General features: G+C 43.6%; 1 protein-coding gene across 5 annotated transcripts in view; it reads left to right on the top strand.

Annotated features, from left to right (window-relative positions):
* The first annotated feature begins 992 nt into the window (after positions 1-992).
* GRAMD4 (GRAM domain containing 4) overlaps positions 993-23,480 on the top strand; it is a 146,948-nt gene continuing 124,460 nt past the window's right edge. For 4 of the 5 annotated variants that reach the window (XM_073328373.2, XM_073328370.2, XM_073328369.2 and 1 more), the window contains exon 1: positions 2,204-2,448. In XM_073328373.2, the coding sequence (XP_073184474.1) occupies positions 2,420-2,448 (29 nt within the window). In that variant the 5' untranslated portion in view covers positions 2,204-2,419. Of the gene's footprint in view, positions 1,018-2,203; positions 2,449-23,480 lie in introns of those variants that run through there. The other variant, XM_073328371.2, reaches the window with a different exon arrangement.

Below are 23,480 nucleotides of genomic sequence, written 5' to 3'. Positions count from 1 at the left end.
AAGAATGATTAATGTCCCTGTTTTATTGGTTTCAACATGCTTTCCTGTTACAGTCCAAAGCAGTGCCAATATATGGCTACACCTACATGTCAGGAATGTGCTCCTGGACCTCATTATGGCTAAAGCAGCCTTTGTCCCCATGTCCCCTTATGTTCCTGGGCTCTATTAAAATATTTCAACATCTGAGTTTAGAGTTCCTGTTCCTCCAAAATTACCACATCACCATTGCAGTATAGTTCAGGAGAGGATTAAGAAACAAAGAAGGATGGAATTTAGAGAAAAGTTAAATAACTAGAAAAACTTACTAGCATGTAAGGAAAAATTAAATTGCTACTGGGTAAATAAACCGTCATTTCCTTGCACGTCAAATACTATGAACAAAGAAGGGTGTAGGATGTACATTCATGTTAAGAAATTCTTACTGTAATTAGCATGCATTCTGTGAAATATTTAAAAAAAAACCAGGAAAAGAACAGGCTGTAATAAAACTGATACTGAGGAAATGGAGTAAAACCCCAGGAAGACCAAATAAGGTTCCCAGTGTAGACCAGTTTGAGAAACCAGAATTTTATTAGTAGGAACAGAAGCAGCATATGAGGCTGAATGAAACCACATTTGTAAATGTGATATGCAATTGCATATGCAATTGCACAAACTCCCTCCTTGGTTTGATTTTCCATCAGCTGACTCAGCCACTGCACAGATTGACTCCCCCACCTTTTGATTTATAAATTCTTGATAGTGTAAAAATAAAAAGCTAGCGTCAAAAGCATCATGTGAGCAAAAGGGCACAAGATGACATGAAACACAACAATGTTGGAGGACAAGGAACATGCAATGAATCATCACCAAGTGAACAAAAAAAACCCAACCAAAACATCCAACAACAACCGCTACCACCCTCAAAGGAGATTGCAAAAATATAAAAAAGTTAAGCTCATTCCCTGCAGGAGTCTGAAGGATACAACACATAAGAAGCTAAATCCTGTCTCCATTCTACTAGAGACAAAGAATGAGGTATATTAATGCATCACAAAGAGTGTATGACATATGGTTTAAATTGCACAAGTGCCCAATTATGTATTCCTTGTGTATCCAAAGTCAAAAGAAGCTTTTGATGTACAAGGAATGTGGTATAAGAGGGCCTTAAGTAGTATAACGGTCTATATTCTTGCAGTGTACAAAAAAGATAATATACAGCACAATATCCAGCAAATAATGCATGATAAAATATAATGTATAAGAAAGGTATGTAATGTTTACTGAATAACTACAATACATAAACTGTATATATATAGATATAAAGTGTGTAAGTTATATATAATGTATAAGAAAGGTATGTAAATAACTACAGTACATATATATCTATAATGTAGATATAAAATGTGTATATTTGAATGATTTTCCTCCCACCCTCTTTATGTCCTGGTCCTCTGAGAGCCTAATCCTCCAAACATTTACGCACGGGAGTAACTTCGCTAACAGGAATAGCACCATTGCTACCAATGGGACTACTCACCTGATCCATGTTTGCAGGATCATAGCCTTAGACAGTGAGGCCCTGGGGGCAGGGAACTCCAACCTTGCACAGAGTGTGTGCTTAACGTTCAGGCTGGGAGCAGTCCCGCTGATTACAAGGGAGCTATTCACGCGCGCGAAGCGAAGCGAAGCACGACTCTGGGGGGTGGGAGGGTCCCCCCAGGACAGCCGCCCTGCGTGTTGGTAGAGCCCCGAGCACAACGGGGCCCGCACTTTGCTGGCGGCTTTCGGGGCGCCACCACAATACAAAGGGCTCGTGAGAGGGACACCGCGGGGCCGCGGCGCAGAGCGGCTGGAGGGAAGCCCGTGCCTAGGCACCGAGCAGACGCAGCCCAGCCCGCCCGGCTAGACTCCCTCGCAGGCGCTCCCCGGGCGCAGGCTCCGCGCGGCAGCAGGTGCACCGGCGACAGGCCTCTCTCAACAGCCCGGAAGGACTAAAAGCTGCCTGGACCCCCGCAGCCAGCCCCCTCCCAGGAGCCTCCGCCGACCGGCGGCGCCCAGACCGGCCTCCACCCCCTAGTACAAGGCGGGCGGGCCGCGGGGGGTCCGCGGGTCACGGAGCCGGCCGCGCCCCCACAGCACCACCCCTCGGAGCGCTGACGCGAGGGGGCGGGGCGCGGCTGCGCAGGGCGCGGGGCGGGGCGGGGCGGGGCGGGCTGGCGGCGGCGGCGACGCGGGCCCGGCGGCCTGAGGACGGAGGCAGACGACGGGCAGCGCGCGTCTCCCTGCCAGCGGTTGGGCGCAGGGGCTGAGCGGCCCGCCCGGCCTAGTAGCGGCGGCGGCAGCAGCGGCGGGGTCTCTCCGCGCCGGGCGGCCCCTGGCGGGCGGAGCGGCCCCTGGGCTCGGCGGGGAGCCGGACGGAGCCGCGCCGTCCGCGTGAATGAGAGTGTGCCCCGAGTGCCGGGCAGGGTGAGTCCGCAGCGCCCCGGGGCGGGAAGGCGGAGACCCTCTCTCCTCGCCGTGAGGGAAACGCCCCCGTTCCTCCAGATCCCAGGAGCTCCCCCTTCCTCCCCGGTGCTGCGAGTTCCCTGCTCCCTCCTGGGGACAAGGAGACACCCCCTCCCCGCCCCCCAGATCCAGCCCAAGGGGGCAGAGAGCTGCTGCCTTCCCATCCGTGGGGCCATTGTCTCTCTGCGGCCCTTTGTCTGGCATCTGGGGCGGGAGGAGCAGCTGCTCAGCCCCAGAGAGACCTTGTGGAAGAGGCTGACTCCTTTCTGTGTGACCCCCTCGCCCCTCCCTTGCCTTGGCCTGTGGGAACAGCGCCCTGTGTAGATGCCAATGCCATTTGTGTAGTGCTTTCAGGATGTGAAGGGTTAAGTATATTGTGTGGGGTTGTTGTGTCCTCTTGGATGTGAGCAGGGGAGGGAACGGCTATGTTGAGCTTCACAATTTGCATGCAGTAGTGTGTTGTGTGGATTCGTGTATGTTTCACTATTGGGGCTATGTATGGGAGGGGATTGTTCACTACTGGGGGTTATGTGTAGGGGGATTGTTGGTTCACTGCTGGGTGTGACATCAGCATCCTGAGTATTGGTGGGTGTTTTGTGTCTTACTGCATGGAAGCAGAATCCTTTTTTGTGAGGGTGATGGGGTGGTGTATCTGCTGGTGAAAGCAGCACTGTGTAAGTATGTATGCTGTTGCCTGTCTCACGTGAGAGCAGGAAGGTGTCTGGTCAGTTTATTTGCAGTGTGGTTAGAAATGGGAACCTTGGGGGTTGTTTTTGTGCCACTTACTTGCTCTGTGACCTCTGACATCTATCCTCTTTGGGTTTATGTTTCTCACTAAAACAGTGATTCTCTCCATCTACTTTTTTGGCCTGGTTGTTGCTTTTTTATGCTTTCTTTTCATATTGCTTTGGAAGGTTGTCGCGCTCTTCCCGATGCAAGTTGTTATGAAAATTATCCCTGGCCCTTCTCATGTTGGAGAGTATTTGGCTTTAGATTCCTTTCAAAGAGTTAGGTAAATCAAGGTTTACAAAAAAAGAAAAAACTAATGAACTAGTTTATTTTTGTTTCCCTTGGTATTTCAGTAGCTATGAAGGACACTATGCAGGACACTAATAATCTCCATAAAGATCAGACACTGGGGAAGATGAAGATACTTCAGATGCTCCTTAAGCACATAGGGATACTCTTACATAACCTCTCCTGCAGGATGCATTCGTTTTTGTAGTGAGGGTTGGGGTTGATGGTAAAGTGACCCTGGCAGACCTGCCCCTTTTCTGATCCTGAGACTTTTCTCTGATCTGCAAGTGGAAGCTGGTTCTTGAGCACTGTAATGCATTCTTTGGGGTGGCTGGTAGGGTCTCTCCTGAAGAACAAGTGAAGGACAGGAGTGACCTGCACACTACTGCCCTGCATATATCACCAGTGTCATAGAATCATAGAATATTAGGGTTGGAAGGGACCCCAGAAGGTCATCTAGTCCAACCCCCTGCTCGAAGCAGGACCAATTCCCAGTTAAATCATCCCAGCCAGGGCTTTGTCAAGCCTGACCTTAAAAACCTCTAAGGAAGGAGATTCTACCACCTCCCTAGGTAACGCATTCCAGTGTTTCACCACCCTCTTAGTGAAAAAGTTTTTCCTAATATCCAATCTAAACCTCCCCCACTGCAACTTGAGACCATTACTCCTCGTTCTGTCATCTGCTACCATTGAGAACAGTCTAGAGCCATCCTCTTTGGAACCCCCTTTCAGGTAGTTGAAAGCAGCTATCAAATCCCCCCTCATTCTTCTCTTCTGCAGGCTAAACAATCCCAGCTCCCTCAGCCTCTCCTCATAACTCATGTGTTCCAGTCCCCTAATCATTTTTGTTGCCCTTCGCTGGACTCTCTCCAATTTCTCCACATCCTTCTTGAAGTGTGGGGCCCAAAACTGGACACAGTACTCCAGATGAGGCCTCACCAATGTCGAATAGAGGGGAACGATCACGTCCCTCGATCTGCTCGCTATGCCCCTACTTATACATCCCAAAATGCCATTGGCCTTCTTGGCAACAAGGGCACACTGCTGACTCATATCCAGCTTCTCGTCCACTCTCACCCCTAGGTCCTTTTCCGCAGAACTGCTGCCTAGCCATTCGGTCCCTAGTCTGTAGCTGTGCATTGGGTTCTTCCGTCCTAAGTGCAGGACCCTCCACTTATTGTTATTGAACCTCATCAGATTTCTTTTGGCCCAATCCTCCAATTTGTCTAGGTCTTTCTGTATCCTATCCCTCCCCTCCAGCGTATCTACCACTCCTCCCAGTTTAGTATCATCCGCAAATTTGCTGAGAGTGCAATCCACACCATCCTACAGATCATTTATGAAGATATTGAACAAAACCGGCCCCAGGACCGACCCTTGGGGCACTCCACTTGATACCGGCTGCCAACTAGATATGGAGCCATTGATCACTACCCGTTGAGCCCGACAATCTAGCCAGCTTTCTACCCACTTTGTAGTGCATTCATCCAGCCCATACTTCCTTACATTGCTGACAAGAATACTGTGGGAGACCATGTCAAAAGCTTTGCTAAAGTCAAGAAACAATACATCCACTGCTTTCCCTTCATCCACAGAACCAGTAATCTCATCATAAAAGGCGATTAAATTAGTCAGGCATGACCTTCCCTTGGTGAATCCATGCTGGCTGTTCCTGATCACTTTCCTCTCATGCAAGTGCTTCAGGATTGATTCTTTGAGGACCTGCTCCATGATTTTTCCAGGGACTGAAGTGAGGCTGACTGGCCTGTAGTTCCCAGGATCCTCCTCCTTCCCTTTTTTAAAGATTGGCACTACATTAGCCTTTTTCCAGTCATCCGGGACTTCCCCGGTTCGCCACGAGTTTTCAAAGATAATGGCCAATGGCTCTGCAATCACAGCCGCCAATTCCTTCAGCACTCTCGGATGCAACTCGTCCGGCCCCATGGACTTGTGCACGTCCAGGTTTTCTAAATAGTCCCTAACCACCTCTATCTCCACAGAGGGCTGGCCATCTCTTCCCCATTTTGTGATGCCCAGCGCAGCAGTCTGGGAGCTGACCTTGTTAGTGAAAACAGAGGCAAAAAAAGCATTGAGTACATTAGCTTTTTCCACATCCTCTGTCACTAGGTTGCCTCCCTCATTCAGTAAGGGGCCCACACATTCCTTGGCTTTCTTCTTGTTGCCAACATACCTGAAGAAACCCTTCTTGGTACTCTTGACATCTCTGGCTAGCTGCAGCTCCAGGTGCGATTTGGCCCTCCTGATAACATTCCTACATGCCCGAGCAATATTTTTATACTCTTCCCTGGTCATATGTCCAACCTTCCACTTCTTGTAAGCTTCTTTTTTGTGTTTAAGATCCGCTAGGATTTCGCCATTAAGCCAAGCTGGTCGCCTGCCATATTTACTATTCTTTCGACTCATTGGGATGGTTTGTCCCTGTAACCTCAACAGGAATTCCTTGAAATACAGCCAGCTCTCCTGGACTCCTTTCCCCTTCAAGTTAGTCCCCCAGAGGATCCTGGCCATCCGTTCCCTGAGGGAGTCGAAGTCTGCTTTCCTGAAGTCCAGGGTCCGTATCCTGCTGCTTACCTTTGTTCCCTGCGTCAGGATCCTGAACTCAACCAACTCATGGTCACTGCCTCCCAGATTCCCATCCACTTTTGCTTCCCCCACTAATTCTACCCGGTTTGTGAGCAGCAGGTCAAGAAAAGCCCCCCCCCCCCCAGTTGGCTCCTCTAGCACTTGTGCCAGGAAATTGTCCCCTACGCTTTCCAAAAACTTCCTGGATTGTCTATGCACCGCTGTATTGCTCTCCCAGCAGATATCGGGAAAATTAAAGTCACCCATGAGAATCAGGGCATGCGATCTAGTAGCTTCCGTGAGCTGCCGGAAGAAAGCCTCATCTACCTCATCCCCCTGGTCCGGTGGTCTATAGCAGACTCCCACCACTACATCACTCTTGTTGCACACACTTCTAAACTTAATCCAGAGACACTCAGGTTTTTCTGCAGTTTCGTACCGGAGCTCTGAGCAGTCATACTGCTCCCTTACATACCGTGCTACTCCCCCACCTTTTCTGCCCTGCCTGTCCTTCCTGAACAGTTTATAACCATCCATGACAGTACTCCAGTCATGTGAGTTATCCCACCAAGTCTCTGTTATTCCGATCACGTCATAGTTCCTTGACATCACCAGGACCTCCAGTTCTCCCTGCTTGTTTCCAAGGCTTTGTGCATTTGTATATAAGCACTTGAGATAACCTGTTGATCGCCCCTCATTCCCAGTATGAGGCAGGAGCCCTCCCCTCACAGACATTCCTGCCTGTGCTTCCTCCCGGTATCCCGCTTTCCCACTTACCTCAGGGCTTTGGTCTCCTTCCCCCGGTGAAACTAGTTTAAAGCCCTCCTCACTAGGTTAGCCAGCCTGCTGGCAAAGATGCTCTTCCCTCTCTTCGTAAGATGGAGCCCATCTCTGCCCAGCACTCCTCCTTCATGGAACACCATCCCATGGTCAAAGAAACCAAAGCCTTCTCTCCGACACCACCTGCGTAGCCGTTCGTTGACTTCCACGATTCGACGCTCCCTACCTAGGCCTTTTCCTTCCACGGGGAGGATGGACGAGAACACCACTTGCGCCTCCAACTCCTTTATCCTTCTTCCTAGAGCCACATAGTCTGCAGTGATCCGCTCAAGGTCATTCTTGGCAGTATCATTGTCTTGTATAAAGAGCCTAATCTGGTCATTTCATGCAAACTGACTAAATTTTCATTTGAAAATAAAGACCTAGTGGAGTAAGACCTACTGCAAGGCATTGTCTAGTTACTTCACTAGGTAGAGATTGAATGTCTATCTTCAGTTTGAATAAGCATGCTTAAATGCAATATCAGCAATGTATTATCTGAAATGCATTGATCTTAGCAGTAAGGTGTATCGAAAAATGACTGACAATGTGGAGCAGGAAGCAGAGGAAGAATGAAGGAATGATAGCAGCAAATAATTGTGTCTAGGATTTCCTTCTTTCAAACAGACAGTGAAGGGAGGAGGATGGATTGAAGGGTAGAGGCTCATCTGAGTTCCATTGATAGACAAATGTCTGGTGTTATACAGGCAAAGCTGTATGCCAGTAAATTTATTGAGGAAAGGGTCTTCTGGTGGGTATGCCCACAAATATATCGGTAGATTCCTCTGTCCAGCCTTTTTTGAGTCTATTTGTAGGTAAGGAGTAAATGATTTCTCTAAAAATTTTTGTGAAGTGTTATCAAGAGTTAATTCAATTACTGAAGCTGTAAACTCTTCTATACTAATGCATTTTAGATTGAGTAAACTTGAGTTTTAAGCATGTGTGTGCTGCGGGGGGGGCAGTGAGGGGGAAGGATGGGAAAGATTGATTGCATTAGACTTTAGCTTTCATGTCGGGGTAGGGGAGGGAGATGGGCACGTTTATTAAACTAAAGATTCTAGTTACAGTACTTTAGAATGTCAGATATTCTAGAGCTGCTGCAAACTTCTGCCTCAGAGCTTTTATGTATGGATGTTAAATACTTGTTTGACAAACTGGGAGGAGTGGTAGATATGCTGGAGGGTAGGGATAGTATACAGAGGGACCTGGACAAATTAGAGGATTGGGCCAAAAGAAATCTGATGAGGTTTGTCAAGCTTCCTTCCCCACTCTGAACTCTAGGGTACAGATGTGGGGACCTGCATGAAAAACCCCCTAAGCTTATTTTTACCAGCTTAGGTTAAAATTTTCCCAAGGTACAAACTATTTTACCTTTTGTCCCTGGACTTTTTATTGCTGCCACCACCAAGCGTCTAACAAATATAACAGGGAAAGAGCCCACTTAGAAACGTCTTTCCCACCCCAAATCCCCCCAAGCCTTACACCCCCTTTCCTGGGGAAGGCTTGATGATAATCCTCACCAATTTGCATAGGTGAACACAGACCCGAACCCTTGGATCTTAAGAACAAGGAAAAAGAATCAGGTTCTTAAAAGAATTTTAATTAAAGAAAACGTAAAAGAATCACCTCTGTAAAATCAGGATGGTAAATACCTTACAGGATAATCAGATTCAAAACATAGAGAATCCCTCTAGGCTAAACCTTAAGTTACAAAAAGACACACAAACAGGAATATACATTCCATTCAGCACAACTTATTTTATCAGCCATTTAAACAAAACAGAATCTAATGCATATCTAACTAGATTGCTTATTAACCCTTTACAGGAGTTCTGACCTGTGTTCCTGCTCTGGTCCCAGCAAAAACCAACACACAGACAGAGAGAACCCTTTGCCCCCACCCCCCAGCTTTGAAAGTATCTTGTCTTTTCATTGGTCATTTTGGTCAGGTGCCAGCGAGGTTGTCTTAGCTTCTTAACCCTTTACAGGTGAAAGGGTTTTTTCCTCTGGCCAGGAGGGATTTAAAGGTGTTTACCCTTCCCTTTATATTTATGACAAGGTTTAACAAGGACAAGTGCAGAGTCCTGCACTTAGGATGGAAGAATCCCATTAACTGCTACAGACTAGGGACTGAGTGGCTAGGCAGCACAAAAGCACCAAGGGGTTACAGTGGATGAGAAGCTGGATATGAGTCAACAGTGTGCCCTTGTTGCCAAGAAGGCTAATGGCATTTTGGGCTGTATAAGTAGGAGTACTGCCAGCAGATCGAGGGACGTGATCATTTCCCTCTATTCGGCATTGGTGAGGCCTTGGAGTACTCTGTCCAGTTTTGGGCTGAGGGTAACTTGGATTGTTTAGTTTGCAGAAGAGAAGAAAGAGGGTGGAATTGATAGCTGCTTTCAACTACCAGAAAGGGGGTTCCAAAGAGGATGGATCTAGATTCAGTGATACCAGGTGATAGAACACAGGGTAATGGTCTCAAGTTGCAGTGGGGGAGGTTTAGTTGGATATTAGGAAAAACTTTTTCACTAGGAGGGTGGTGAAGCACTGGAATGGGTTACCTAGAGAGAGGGTGGAATCTCCTTTCTTAGAAGTTTTTAAGGTCAGGCTTGACAAAGCCTTGGCTGGGATGATTTAGTTGGGCCCAGATTGGCCCTGCTTTGAGCAGGGGGTTGGACTAGATGACTTCCTGAGGTCCCTTCCAACCCTGATACTCTGATTCTTCTCTTTAAAATAGTAGAGATCTGTACAGCAAACCAGACTCTCTTGAGCACCTCCATGTGTATATGTCTGCAGTTACTAAAAATGCAGGAAAGTGATATCCTTATGAAAGTGCACTGGCTTCCAGCAACACATTTCTGTGGAAATCTTTTTTAAGCGTAAAGCAGTTTTAAACTTATGAGAATGAGTGTTTTAGAACTATGTTATTAGTAACATGAGCAATTATGCATACTAACTAAAAATCTGATTTACATTTCAGCACTTCCTTATGCTGCCTGTTATGGAGTAGGGAGGGAAGTGTGTGCAATACATTTAATGTGGATGGGGTAGATGAACTAGACTTTCTGAAAAGAAAAGGAGTACTTGTGGCACCTTAGAGACTAACAAATTTATTTGAGCATAAGCTTTCGTGCGCTACAGCTCACTTCATCCGATGAAGTGAGCTGTAGCTCACGAAAGCTTATGCTCAGATAAATTTGTTAGTCTCTAAGGTGCCACAAGTACTCCTTTTCTTTTTGCGAATACAGACTAACACGGCTGCTACTCTGAAACTAGACTTTCTAGTTCACTTTCAGGTTCTCGTGCCCTACTACAGGGGCACATTAGGCCCTGCTTCAGCAAGGAGCAACATGCTGTCAGACCCTATGAGCCTGGTTCCTTTCAGGATTCTGGCCATTGGTTGTAAACTTGGCAAGAATATCCTTAAATCCAGACACACTTGTTTAAGTGGAAAACAGCTTTTGTCTTTCTTTCACCCTGGCTCCTGTAGGTACATCACAGTGATCAGACCCCATAGTGACTGATGGGGCTTTGAGGGATGGAGTGGAAGGGGTCTCCTGCAGCATTGTTCCTATCTGGCTTTGCAGATATATCCTGTAGAGCTCGTTGCCTCAGGTAGCACAGCAACCAGTTCCTGTGGAGTCCCATTCCCCCTTTGCGCTCCCCCCCCCACCCGGCAAGGTTTTTGGATTGTTATGGGGGAATCAGATGAAGACAGCAGATTGCTACTGGAATTGTGCTGTCAGGATAGAGGTAATTGGAGGAGCAGCAGGAAGAGATGCCTGGAAGTCACTTGCTGTTAGACTGTAGGATTAGTAGGCCATGCCTTTTTCTTTCTTTCCCTGAGATCTCTTCTCAAACCTCTGCTAGGTGATGGTAGGAGGTCCTAGGCCCTGAGTGCAGCTTCAGTTTTCCAGCTTCTCTGTCCTGCTCCACTTGCTTTTTTCCATGGGAAAGGCTAAGCTAGCCCTTTGTTAGGTATAAAATGGTCTCTCTGTCATTTCAAGCAGAACATTGATATTTAACACAAGGTATTAGCTCGGCCATACTGAGGCAGAAACTAAAGTGTGCATAGAATAACTTGTAGCATGTTTTTCCATATACAAATCTCACAGGATGATCTTGAAGCAATGACTTCATAGCTCAGCATGTGATGAACACTGCCAACCTTTCATACATTCTTATCTTAGGCAGTCCCTGTATTATTTCAAGAATGTTTGCTGTGTTGTTGTTGTGGTATTGGTTCTAGGATGTGATCCAGATAAGTTAGGTGAGGTAATATCTTTTTTTATTGGACCAACTCTTGTTGGTGAAAGAGACAAGCTTTTGAGCATACACAGAACTCTTCTCCAAGTAAGTTTGTGTTTACATATTTCTTTTTTTTAATCTCCATATCCACTTTTTTCTAATTGAATGAATATAGTGCCTTTGAAAAGTCCTGGTGTACTTGACCTCTGGAGACTGAACTTCATGCACAGAATACATACATTTCTTTGAAGTGCCGTGCCTAGTGGCTATCTTCTTACTGTATGTTCCATTCTATGCATCCGATGAAGTGGGCTGTAGCCCATGAAAGCTTATGCTCTAATAAATTTTAGTCTCTCAGGTGCCACAAGTACTCCTTTTCTTTTTGCGGATACAGACTAACACAGCTGCTACTCTGAAATCTACCAAACTAACTGTATTACAGTTGGTGATTGAGATAAAAGGATCCATCTTACATGACTTTCCAGTTATAATAATCTCTTATTGGAGTAACTTCTGTTGGTGAAAGAGAAATGCTTTTGAACTAAACAGAGCCCTTCAGATCTGGGAAAGGTACTCGGAGACCTTATCTACACTACCCAGTTTTGTCGGCAAAAGGCAGCTTTTGTTGATAAAACAGTGGAGGTGTACATGCTAGAATGCTCTTCCTGCCGACAAAACTCTCCTGCTTTGCTGACAAAATAAAACCACCTTGATCAGAAGCACAGAGCTTTTTGGGGCAAAGTTAGATTGACAAAATTAGATTTGGGGGAGGGATAGCTCAGTGGTTTGAGCATTGGCCTGCTAAACCCAGGGTTGTGAGTTCAATCCTTTAGGGGGCCATTTAGGGATCAGGGGCAAAAATTGGGGATTGGTCCGGCTTTGAGCAGGGGGTTGGACTAGATGAGCTCCTGAGGTCTCTTCCAACCCTGATATTCTATGAAAGAATTAGTGTAAACGCCACATTCGTTACATCGCCGTGACTGGCCCCCAGGAGTATCCCACCATGACCGCTCTGCTCACTGTTTTGAATCCACTGCCCTGCATCCAGCTACACAGTCATGCACCCTTGCCCTTTCAAAGCCCCAGCATCGAGAGCTTACATAGCTACCACCCAGCTGAGCATGCCGGCTACCGGCAGCAAACTTACTCTTGGCTGGACTACAGGGGAAGGGGTGGATCTCTTTGGTCTGTGGGGAGAGGAGGCTGAGAGAGAGTTTGGAAGGAATCACAGAATCAAAACATTAAGAAGTAATTCTGCTCTCCCTGACACTAGGACTGCAGCAGCAGGCAGGCAGGGTGGGGTGCTGCTGCTGTGGGGGGCAGGAGGAGAGCCTGGAGAAGGAGGCAGGGCTGATATCAGGGTGTCCCCCGCCCCCTATTGGTGTACTGGTCTCTGCTGAGCTGGGGTGGGGAATGGGGGACACCAGCTGTCTGTGTATCCGCTTCTGCCTTGGGATTGGTTGCTTGTGGCAGATGTCTGAACTTGGAGGCAGCGTGCTGACACACACTTCCCCAACACACGCTCTTGTCTGTCTCTCACATACACATTCCCCCCCAGTCTCTCTCACTCCCTCAACACACACACACACACACTCTCTCTCTCACACCGTCTGTCACACACTCTCCCCTCCACACACGTACACACTTCTTTGCGCTTCTTGTGTTAGTGCTCAGCAATGTCAGTTTGGTCAGATTACCAAGTGCTACTTTAAAAAGTGATTTAAAATGTCTTACTTTTTGGGCACACACAGCAGTAATTACAAGGTTCAGAGCATGATGCAAGCAAACAGTGCCAGGCTCAGCACACTACCTGCCCCCATGAAGCATTGCAAACCCTTCCCAAAGCACCCTGCAGCCAACTGCACAGTGGGATAGCTACCCACTGTGCACTGCTCTGTGTTGAGGGAAGAGCTGTTATTGTGGATGCGCTCCACTGACACAAGGAACATGGTGTAGGCATGCAACAGCAGTTTAATTTTAGTGGTGGCTGTATGTTGGTGTAACTTGCGTTGACAAAATTGTGTAGTATAGGCAAGGCCAGAGTGTCACAGCTAAATGCAAGGTAGAACAGATTGTTTAGCATAAATAGCTAGCATATATATGAGACCATTCAAGGTGAAGCGGCCAGTTAACACCAATGCACATGTAGGACAAAATAGGGGAATTTAGTGGGTTACAAATAGTTGTAATAAACCATAAATCCAGTCTTTTTATTAAGACTCTGATTTTTATTTATCTAACAAAGTTATGAATTTAACCTCCTGGGCTCATCTTTTGAAGGTTTTGTGTAGTTTTCCTTTGAAGACTGAGAGGTCAGATATGGATTGATCATTCTGTAAAAAGCATTCGCCCACGGGTGATATGGTGTTTTTAGAGTGACAAGGTGGGTGAGATAATATCCTTTACCTCTCCCACCTTGTCTCTCTAACATCCTGGGACCAACACAGCTGTAACAACACTACATACAGCAATAGTGTTTTTGTCTTTTATTATTTTTTCTGTGTGAGTTCATTTGAGAATGTAGTGATTGTCTGGTTTCGCCCATATAGTTGTCATTGGGGCAGTAGTCATATGTCTTAACTACTTAAGCTAAAGAATCTGTTCCACCTTGCATTTAGCTGTGACACTCTGGAAGCTCAAAAGCTTGTTTCTTTCACCAATAGAAGTTGGTCCAATAAAAGATATTACCAAATGGAACACCATTTACAAATGTTGGACAACTTGCCTAGGCCACTCATGATTGGCTGAAATTTTCTTTAAAGCTAGTTAGCTGGTCAGAATCCCCCATATTTATCAAGCCTAACAATGATGCCAACAGTAACTGAACCTTCCTAAAGCAGTAGCTACAGCATAAGGACCTGATTCTGCTTGCCGGTCTCCCATATGGGCTTGGAGAATAGGGTCTAAAGTTAACAGTTAAAAGTTCAAATGGCTGTTCCAAAGCTGTCATGCCCATATTCTGTGCCACTATCTTTTCTCCCTTCCTTTCTAAATGATTATTTCCCCCACTTCCAGTACCAGCCCACATTCTATAAACAGTCTCTAAGATTGCATTCTGACCAGAGCTCATTGGAAATCCTTCAGCAAAATGTTTTTCATCAAAAATACTGATTCATCAAAACCAAAACTTCTGGCAAGAAAGTGTTGGTTTTGATGAATTTCACATTTCAGATTTTTTTGAAAAGCTTCAGAATTGGCAAAATGTTCCATTTGGACATTTTTGAAACAAAGTTCTGTGTTTTTGGATCAAAATGATTATGCATTTTGAAATTTAAGGTATATATTAACCCCCCGCCAATCAAAACAGAACACTTTATCCTGAACTAATTATATTTTATTTTTTAAAATTTTTGGTTGGTAGAAATTTTTGAGATTCACTTTGATTTGGATTGGGGGAAAAAATTTCAAAATCTCAAATTTTCCTGGGGTGGAAAAATGGCTTCTTGTTCAGCTCTAGTTCTGATTGTGTTGCTGGAAGTTACTTTCACTTTACTTCCCTAATTTTAACTGACGAGGTGTTGGATCCGTGACATTACCACTGAATTATAGAATCATAGAACTGGAAGGGACCTCGAGAGGTCATCTAGTCCATTCCCCTGCACTCAAGGCAGGGCTAAGTATTATCTATACCATCCCTGGCAGGTGTTTGTCCAACCTGCTCTTAAAAATCCCCAATGATGAAGATTCCACAATCTCCCTAGGCAATTTATTCCAATGCTTAACCACTCTGACAGTTAGGAAGTTTTTCCTAATGTCCAACCGCCCTTGCTGCAATGTAAGCCCATTGCTTCTTGTCCTATCCTCAGAGGTTAAGAAGAACGATTTTTCTCCCTCCTCCGATTTTTCTCCCTCCTCCTTGTTACAACTTTTTATGTACTTTAAAACTGTTACCATGTCCCCTCTCAGTCTTCTGTTCTCCAGACTAAACAAACTCAATTTTTTCAATCTTCCCTCATAGGTCATGTTTTCTAGACCTTTAATCATTTTTTGTTGCCCTTCTCTGCACTTTCTCCAATTTGTCCACATCTTTCCTGAAACGTGGTGCCCAGAACTGGACACACTACCCCAGTTGAGACCTAATAAGTGTGGAGTAGAGTGGAAGAATTACTTCTCCTGTCTTGCTTACAATACTCCTGCTAATACATCCCAGAATGTTTGCTTTTTTTGCAACAGCGTTACACTGTTGACTCATATTTAGCTTGTAATCCACTATGACCCCCAGATCCCTTTCTGCAGTAGTCCTTCTTAGGCAGTCATTTCCCATTTTGTATGTGTGCAACTGATTGTTCCTTCCTAAGTGGAGTACTTTGCATATGTCCTTATTGAATTTCATCCTATTTACTTCAGACCATTTCTTCAGTTTATCCAAATCATTTTGAATTTTAATCCTATCCTCCAAAGCACTTGCAACCCCTCCCAACTTGGTATCGTCCGCAGACTTTATAAGTGTACTCTCTGTGCCATTATCTAAATCATTTGATGAAGATATTGAACAGAACTGGACCCAGAACTGATCCCTGCGGGACCCCACTTGTTATGCCCTTCCAGCATTATTGTGAACCGCTGATCACTACTGTCTGGGAACAATTTTCCAACCAGTTATGCACCTACCTCATAGTCGCTCCATCTAGGTTATATTTCCCCAGTTTGTTTATGAGACGGTCATGCGAGACAGTATCAAAAGCCTTACTAAAGTCAAGATATACTGCTTCCCCCCCATCCACAAGGCTTTTTACCCTGTCAAAGAAAGCTATCCCATTAGTTTGACATGATTTGTTCTTGACAAATCCGTGCTGACTGTTACTTTTCACCTTATTATCTTCTAGGTGTTTGCAAATTGATTATTTGCTTCATTATGTTCCCAGCTACAGAAGTTAAGCTGACTGGTTTGTAATTTCCCGGGTTGTCTTTATTTCCATTTTTATAGATGGGCACTATATTTGCCTGTTTCCAGTCTTCTGGAATGTCTCCCGTCTTCCATGACATTTCAAAGATAATTGCCAATGGCTCAGATATCTCCTCCTTCAGCTCCTTGAGTATTCTAGGATGCATTTCATTAGGTCCTGGTGATTTGAAGACATCTAACTTAAGTAATTTTTGACTTGTTCTTTCCCTTTTAGACTCTGATCCTACTTCATTTTCACTGGCATTCACTATGTTAGATGTCCAATCATTACCAACCTTCTTGGTGAAAACCAAAAAGTCATTAAGCACCTTTGCCATTTCCACATTTTCTGTTATTGTCTTTCTCCCCTCATTTTCTAACTTTGTCCCTACATACTTGTTTCAGAGTAACAACAGTGTTAGTCTGTATTCGCAAAAAGAAAAGGAGTACTTGTGGCACCTTAGAGACTAACCAGTTTATTTGAGCATAAGCTCACTTCTGTTATTTATTTATATTCATCCTTTGTAATTTGACAGTTTCCACTTTTTGTAGGACTTTTTTTTTTTTTGAGTTTTTTCACTTTGTTTCTACTGCCTGTTCCTCCCTTCTCACATTTATATCCAGACTTCTTCTTGTCCAAACCTATTCCACCCCCAACAATCTTCTATTCATTGAACTTTTTGAAACTTTGCACTTGTAGAGAGAGGTAAGGGATTGACTCAGTGTACTCAAATTTGCAGAGGGACAATAGGGTTGAGGTCTGTTATTTCTCACCTCTATTTATTTATTTAAAACATTTTTTGCTGTTAACAAGCATGTTATCTCTGGAGACACACATCCATAGTTTGAGAACTGCAAAACTAAGCATCTCTGATGGTATCTTTTAGACTGAGTATTGAGTACCGTTGGGTAGATGGAAATATTAACCTAAATAATCTATACAGAAGCCCCTGGAACCCCATAAGATTGGATCCCTAATCCATGAACTATTGTAACTCATTTACAAAATTTTTCTTAAACATTACGTGAATATATTGTCTCATACCATAGAATTAGAATTTATAATCCCTATTCCACGATGAGATATTTTTGAGGTCTAATGTATCTTAATTAAAACTACCTTTAGATAGGTTTTTTCCTCAAAGCATTTTATCAAAAAAAATCCGATTTTTAAATTCATCGATTATTATCCACCCTGGTGACTGGGCAACAAAATGGCACATGAAATTCAATGTTGATAAATGCAAAGTAATGCACATTGGAAAACATAATCCCAACTATACATATAAAATGATGGGGTCTAAATTAGCTGTTACCACTCAAGAAAGAGATCTTGGATTAATTGTGGCTATTTCTCTGAAATCATCTACCCAGTGTGCAGCGGCAGTCAAAAAGCTAATAGAATGTTGGGAATCATTAAGAAAGAGATGGATAATAAGACAGAAAATATCATATTGCCTCTATATAAATCCATGGTCCGCCCACATCTTGAATACTGCATGCAGATGTGGTCGCCCCATCTCAAAAAAAACAATATATTGGACTTGGTAAAGGTCAGAAAAGGGGAACAAAAATCATTAGGGGTATGGAGCAGCTGCCATATGAGGAGAGATTAAGACTGGGACTTTTCAGCTTGGAAAAGAGACAACTAAGGGGGGATATGATAGAGGTCTATAAAATCATGACTGGTATGGAGAAAGTAATTAAGGAAGTGTTATTTGCTCCTTCTTATAACACAAGAAGAGGGGTCATCAAATGAAATTAATAGGCAGTAGATTTAAAACAAATTGAAGTATTTCTTCACACACTGCACAGTCAATCTGTTGAACTCCTGGCCAGAGGATGTTGTGGAAGGCCAAGACTATAACAGGGTTAAAAAAAAAAAAGTAGATAAGTTCAGGAAGGATAGGTCCATCAATTGCTCTTAGCCAGGATGGGTAGGGATGTTGAAGCCTCTGTTTGCCAGAAGCTGGGAATGAACAACAGGGGATGGATCACTTGAGGATTACCTGTTATGTTCATTCTCTCTGGGGCACCTGGCATTGGCCACTTTTGGAAGACAGGATCCTGGGCTAGATGGACCTTTGGTCTGATCCAGTATGGCCGTTCTTATATAAGAACATAAGTTAGCAAAAAGTGTCAAGTTTAATTTAAATATATGTTTAATAGCAAAGCAACTGTTTTAGTGGTTACCTATCAATGAGGATGATCCTTTCTTTAGGAAAATATCTAAAGTATAAATGCAAAAGTAGTTTTAAAATCAATTATTTAAATCAAGGTTTCTGCTTTCTGATTTAAATCACTGATTTTAATCACGATTTAAATCAATCCACCGTGGCTGCAGTTCAGAGTGAGCATTTCTCATGCTCTAGAACTCATGAGTTAAGTTGCTGTCTAAATCAAGATTTCACTAAGGGCACAGAAATCATGAAAATGTTCTCAAACTGTGATTTTTTTAAATATTATTTTTAAAAAAGGAAAATGTCTGCAACAAAATTTTTAATAAAAAAAGTTACCTTAGGCTAGTCAGTTTCAAGGGTGGAAAGTAAAGCAGTACTTGTAAATTCATCCTACCCTTAAAATTGACTAAATTTGGTCATAAAATTCATTTAAAGAAAAGTCTGTGAAATTCAGTATTTTGATATTTACACTGTCGTAATTTTTTTTAGTGTTCTGCAGAGGGCCATAGTCATTAACTGTACAAGGTGAGGAGAGCGTGTTCTCTCTCCCCCCCTCACCCCCCCGAAAGCTTTTTCAAATGGGTACTGCGTCTCAAAACACCAAATAACAAAAACCAAAACCATTGTGTGTAAAATGTTGGTTAAATTCAGTGTAGGACTTTCTAAGCTGAGCACAAATTTAAGTGGTATTTGTTAGATATAGCTGTAATATAAGTCCACCTCTTGTCTGGTAACTTCACCCTTATTTTGTAGACGTGCTTAGTTTTTATTTTAACTCCATCTTGTTAAATTCTTCGCTACTGTTGGAACACAAGTGTACAGTTTTTGATGGCTTGGTGAGATATATGCTATGCTATGTCTAGCTTCACTGGATAAGCACAGTAATGGATGTAATTGTTATGTTACTTGGTGAAGAAATGGTGAGTTGTATTAGGAACAAGTGAACTGGAGTGCCCCTAGACTAAATAACCTATGACAACTATTTTCTTGGGCTACTGAATTCTGTAATGACGTGGCTAAAGACGTTAATGAGGTCAACACTGGGCTTAAAAATGGAGATAAATAGAGTGAAGTTCAAGTTCCCTCCCTCCCCCTGCTTTTTATGTCTGTGGACTCTAGTGGAGCCTTCACAATATTATTTATACAGATGGATGAGCTAGTAATATTGGCATTGGTGTAAAGAGTGCTACATCCTTGTAGTGCAAATACAGCTTCACTACTCGTAGAACTACACTCCCTTCTCTTTCCTCTCCCCACCAAGTCTCATGAAATACTTGTTGCCCTAACAGTTTTTTCTTTATAGGGCTGTTGCTAAGAATTTTTGGGGGTGAGGGGTTGAATGGTGAAGCATCACCTTATCCTCACAATTATCCTCAGTCTCTAGTACTCCTCCTCTGTTGTTCTTCTCTCACATCTAGCTTTTTTTCGGTATGGTCTCTTTCATGAATAACTCAAGACTCTGCTTCCGTTCCTGGCTTTTCCTGGCCAACATCATGAAATTGTCACGATGGAAAGTTTCACTGCTACCCACAAGCAGCAGCAGTGAACCTGACAGTCATGTAAACTTCCCTCTGCCTCTGGGTAGCAATGCTATGATCCATAAAGGATGTGCTGGGGTTGCAGGCAGACTTGAGAACAGAGAGCAGCATATATATAACAGTTTATAACATTTGCTTCATGTTTAGGATGTTCTCTACTATGATAAGAGCTAGAAACTCAATTTAAAAAAATGAAGACTAAAATCTATAGACATTTATGGGTAATGCCCTGGAGAAGCTTTCCACTCTCCTCTGGCAGGTGGATTTTTCCAGTCATGTGAGAGAGTATAGCTACAGCATGTGAAAAAAGCATTTCAATGTTGGATATAAGCAGGCTACTTGCTACCCATGTCAAAAACGGGCAGCCTTTTCAGTATACTTGGGGTTGCCATCAAAATACTAAAAACCCAAAAACCAAATCTGATTTTATCCAAAGCTGCCAAAGTATTAACTTTGTATTAAAAATTGCTGGGTGTTGCAAGGTGTACTTTAAAGATTTAGAGAAGTTCCTTGCCCTGAAGAGCTTAAACTGGGGGAGAGGGAGGGAGGGAAATACAAGAAAACCATCACAGCAATTCAGATAAAGGAGATTGAGGTGAAATTATTAGTGAAAAGAAAAGAGGAAGAACTCCTGAAAGTTGGTTTTAAGGTGGCTTTTGACAGAGGTCGTTGGGGCTTGAAAACTCTTCTGTAGAGGTGGTAGTAAATAAGATATGAAAGTGGCTTTAAAAAAAAAAGTGAGCGAGCAGTAAAGTATGAAGATTTATGTATGTGAAAGAGCAGGAAAGTAGATCAGAAATGTATGTGAAGAAGGTTAGCAAAAGCCTTCAAGGGAAGGGCAAACTTACTTGACATTTACATCACTTCTGTTTGCTCTGCATCTTCATATGCTATGGTTATATGTACATAATACATATATGCAAAAAATAGTTGCATAACATGAGAGGAAAGGCAATATTTATCTTAGAGAGCAAAGCTACTCCATGCTACTCTTATGCATACAGTTAGTGACTAAGTGCTTGCTTATCTCATTTAGCACAGATTTCTGTTTTCAGCCTAATGACCTGTTTACCTTCCTAATTCTGACCTACTGACTGCTATTCCTACCTACATGCCTCCAGCTTTCATCCAGATCACAGCACACGATCCATTGTCTACAGCCAAGCTCTACATATAACCACATTGGCTCCAACCCCTCAGACAGAGACAAACACCTACAAGATCTCTATCAAGCATTCTTACAACTACAATACCCACCTGCAGAAGTGAAGAAACAGATTGATAGAGCCAGAAGAGTACCCAGAAGTCACCTACTACAGGACAGGCCCAACAAAGAAAGCCACTAGCCATCACCTTCAGCCCCCAACTAAAACCTCTCCAACGCATCATCAAGAATCTACAACCTATCCTAAAGGATGACCCATCACTCTCACAGATCTTGGGAGACAGGCCAGTCCTTACTTACAGACAGCCCCCCAACCTAAAGCAAATACTGACCAGCAACCACACAACAGAACCATTAACCCAGGAACCTATCCTTGCAACAAAGCCCGTTGCCATCTGTGTCCACATATCTATTCAGGGGACACCATCATAGGCCCTAATCACATCAGCCACACTATCAGAGGCTCGTTCACCTGCACATCTACCAATGTGATATATGCCATCATGTGCCAGCAATTCCCCTCTGCCATGTACATTGGTCAAACTGGACAGTCTCTACGTAAAAGAATAAATGGACACAGATCAGATGTCAAGAATTATAACATTCAAAAACCAGTTGGAGAACACTTCAATCTCTTTGGTCACTCGATTACATACCTAAAATTTGCAATTCTTCAACAAAAAAACTTCAAAAACAGACTCCAGTGAGAGACTGCTGAATTGGAATTAATTTGCAAACTGGATACAATTAACTTAGGGTTGAATAAAGACTGGGAGTGGATGTGTCATTACACAAAGTAAAACTATTTCCCTATGTTTATTCCCCCACCCCCGTTCCTCAGACGTTCTTGTCAACTGCTGGAAATGGCCCACCTTGATTATCATTACAAAAGGTTCCCCCCCCCCCCCCCCCCCCGCCACTCTCCTGCTGGTAATAGCTCACCTTAAGTGATCACTTTCATTACAGTTTTCAGAGTAACAGCCGTGTTAGTCTGTATTCGCAAAAAGAAAAGGAGGACTTGTGGCACCTTAGAGACTAACCAATTTATTTGAGCATGAGCTTTCGTGAGCTACCCTCACTTCATCAGAACATTACAGTGTGTATGGTAACAGCTATTGTTTCATGTTCTCTATGTATATAACTCTCCCCATTGTATTTTCCACTGAATGCGTCTGATGAAGTGAGCTGTAGCTCACGAAAGCTTATGCTCAAATAAATTGGTTAGTCTCTAAGGTGCCACAAGTACTCCTTTTCTTTTTGTGAATATAGACTAACACGGCTGCTACTCTGAAACCTTCCTAATTCTATCATCCAAGAAATGAGGCCTCCCTCCATGTGTTAATTACTCATTACAGGCCAGGCCTCAGCTAGAATAGTCATGCTGTGATTGACTAAGGGCTTGTCTACACTGTCAGTTTACAGCGCTGCAATGTTCTCGCTCAGGGTTATAAAAAAAACTTATCAGCCCTGTTATAAAAAAACTTATCTTATCAGCCCTGTAATATAAGACTGTGTCAGAGACTTGCGTTAGAGCCTCATATTATTACTTACCATTTATACAGTGCCTCTAACAAGCATTCTCCCTTTCATCTCATATCCCTTTCAGGTACGAGGTTATTTTTACTTATTTTTTGAATTTATTATTTAAAAAAACAAAATAAAGGCAAAACCAAGTTTTGAAGGCTGAAAGTTGGCATTCGAGTTTTCAGTGAGGAATACACAAACCTGTGTATATAACAGTCTTCAACTAAACCAAAGATAATTTGAAGCTTGAAGTATCTAGATTAGAACTTCTGTTGTTTATGTGGCAGAAACAAATGCTGGAGTCTGTTTTCCTTCCTACAAGATGATGTGGTGGGTGAAAGACCTGCCTTCCTCTATCTCCAGCCTTTCTTTGTCTTCTGGAGGGAGGCCCTCTGCCGTATACCACTGTTGCTGCTACAGGGACAGTTGCGTGACTACAGGTTTGTATGTCCTACTGCCAGCTCTAATGTTAGGGTGGCTTTGGATACTGATCTTCAAATCCCAGGTCTGATTGGTCTGGAGCCTATTTTTATTGTCAAGCCATATACCAACTTTGGCTGAATGTATTGCTAGGACCATTACCATTGGGAGGGGTAAGCATTAATGGAATTTGTCTAACTGCCTTCTTGCTTAACCTGACGCATGCAACTGTATTTAAAAACTGTTTTCAGGCTTTATTTCAGTCCTCTTAACTGTAATTTATAACTCTGCACTTCTATAGTACTGTTCATTCAAGGACTTCAAAGTACTTTTTATACGTTAATTTGCAATGCCCAACCCTCTTGAGAGACATGTGAGATTGCCTCATGCAGCCACCTCTGGAGCGAGACATAGCAGCTTGACAGCAGTGTTACTCAACAGTTTGGGTCAGGAAATGAAGAATATCGTATCTAACAAATTACAGAGGCAGAATGAGTTGCTGCCTCTTAGGAAAACTACAGACTTCTATAGTTGTCAGGACCTCTGTCTCTCATCCCAAGTGAGATTCGGGAGCAGTGTTCCTTAGCACCGTGCTGGGGTGCTGATTTATTAGT

This window comes from Lepidochelys kempii, chromosome 1 (genome assembly GCF_965140285.1).
Source record: "Lepidochelys kempii isolate rLepKem1 chromosome 1, rLepKem1.hap1, whole genome shotgun sequence".
In the NCBI taxonomy this organism is placed as follows: Eukaryota; Metazoa; Chordata; order Testudines; family Cheloniidae; genus Lepidochelys; species Lepidochelys kempii.
The sequence above is the reverse complement of the archived record's forward strand: the minus strand, read 5'-3'. Positions and strand labels throughout refer to the sequence as shown.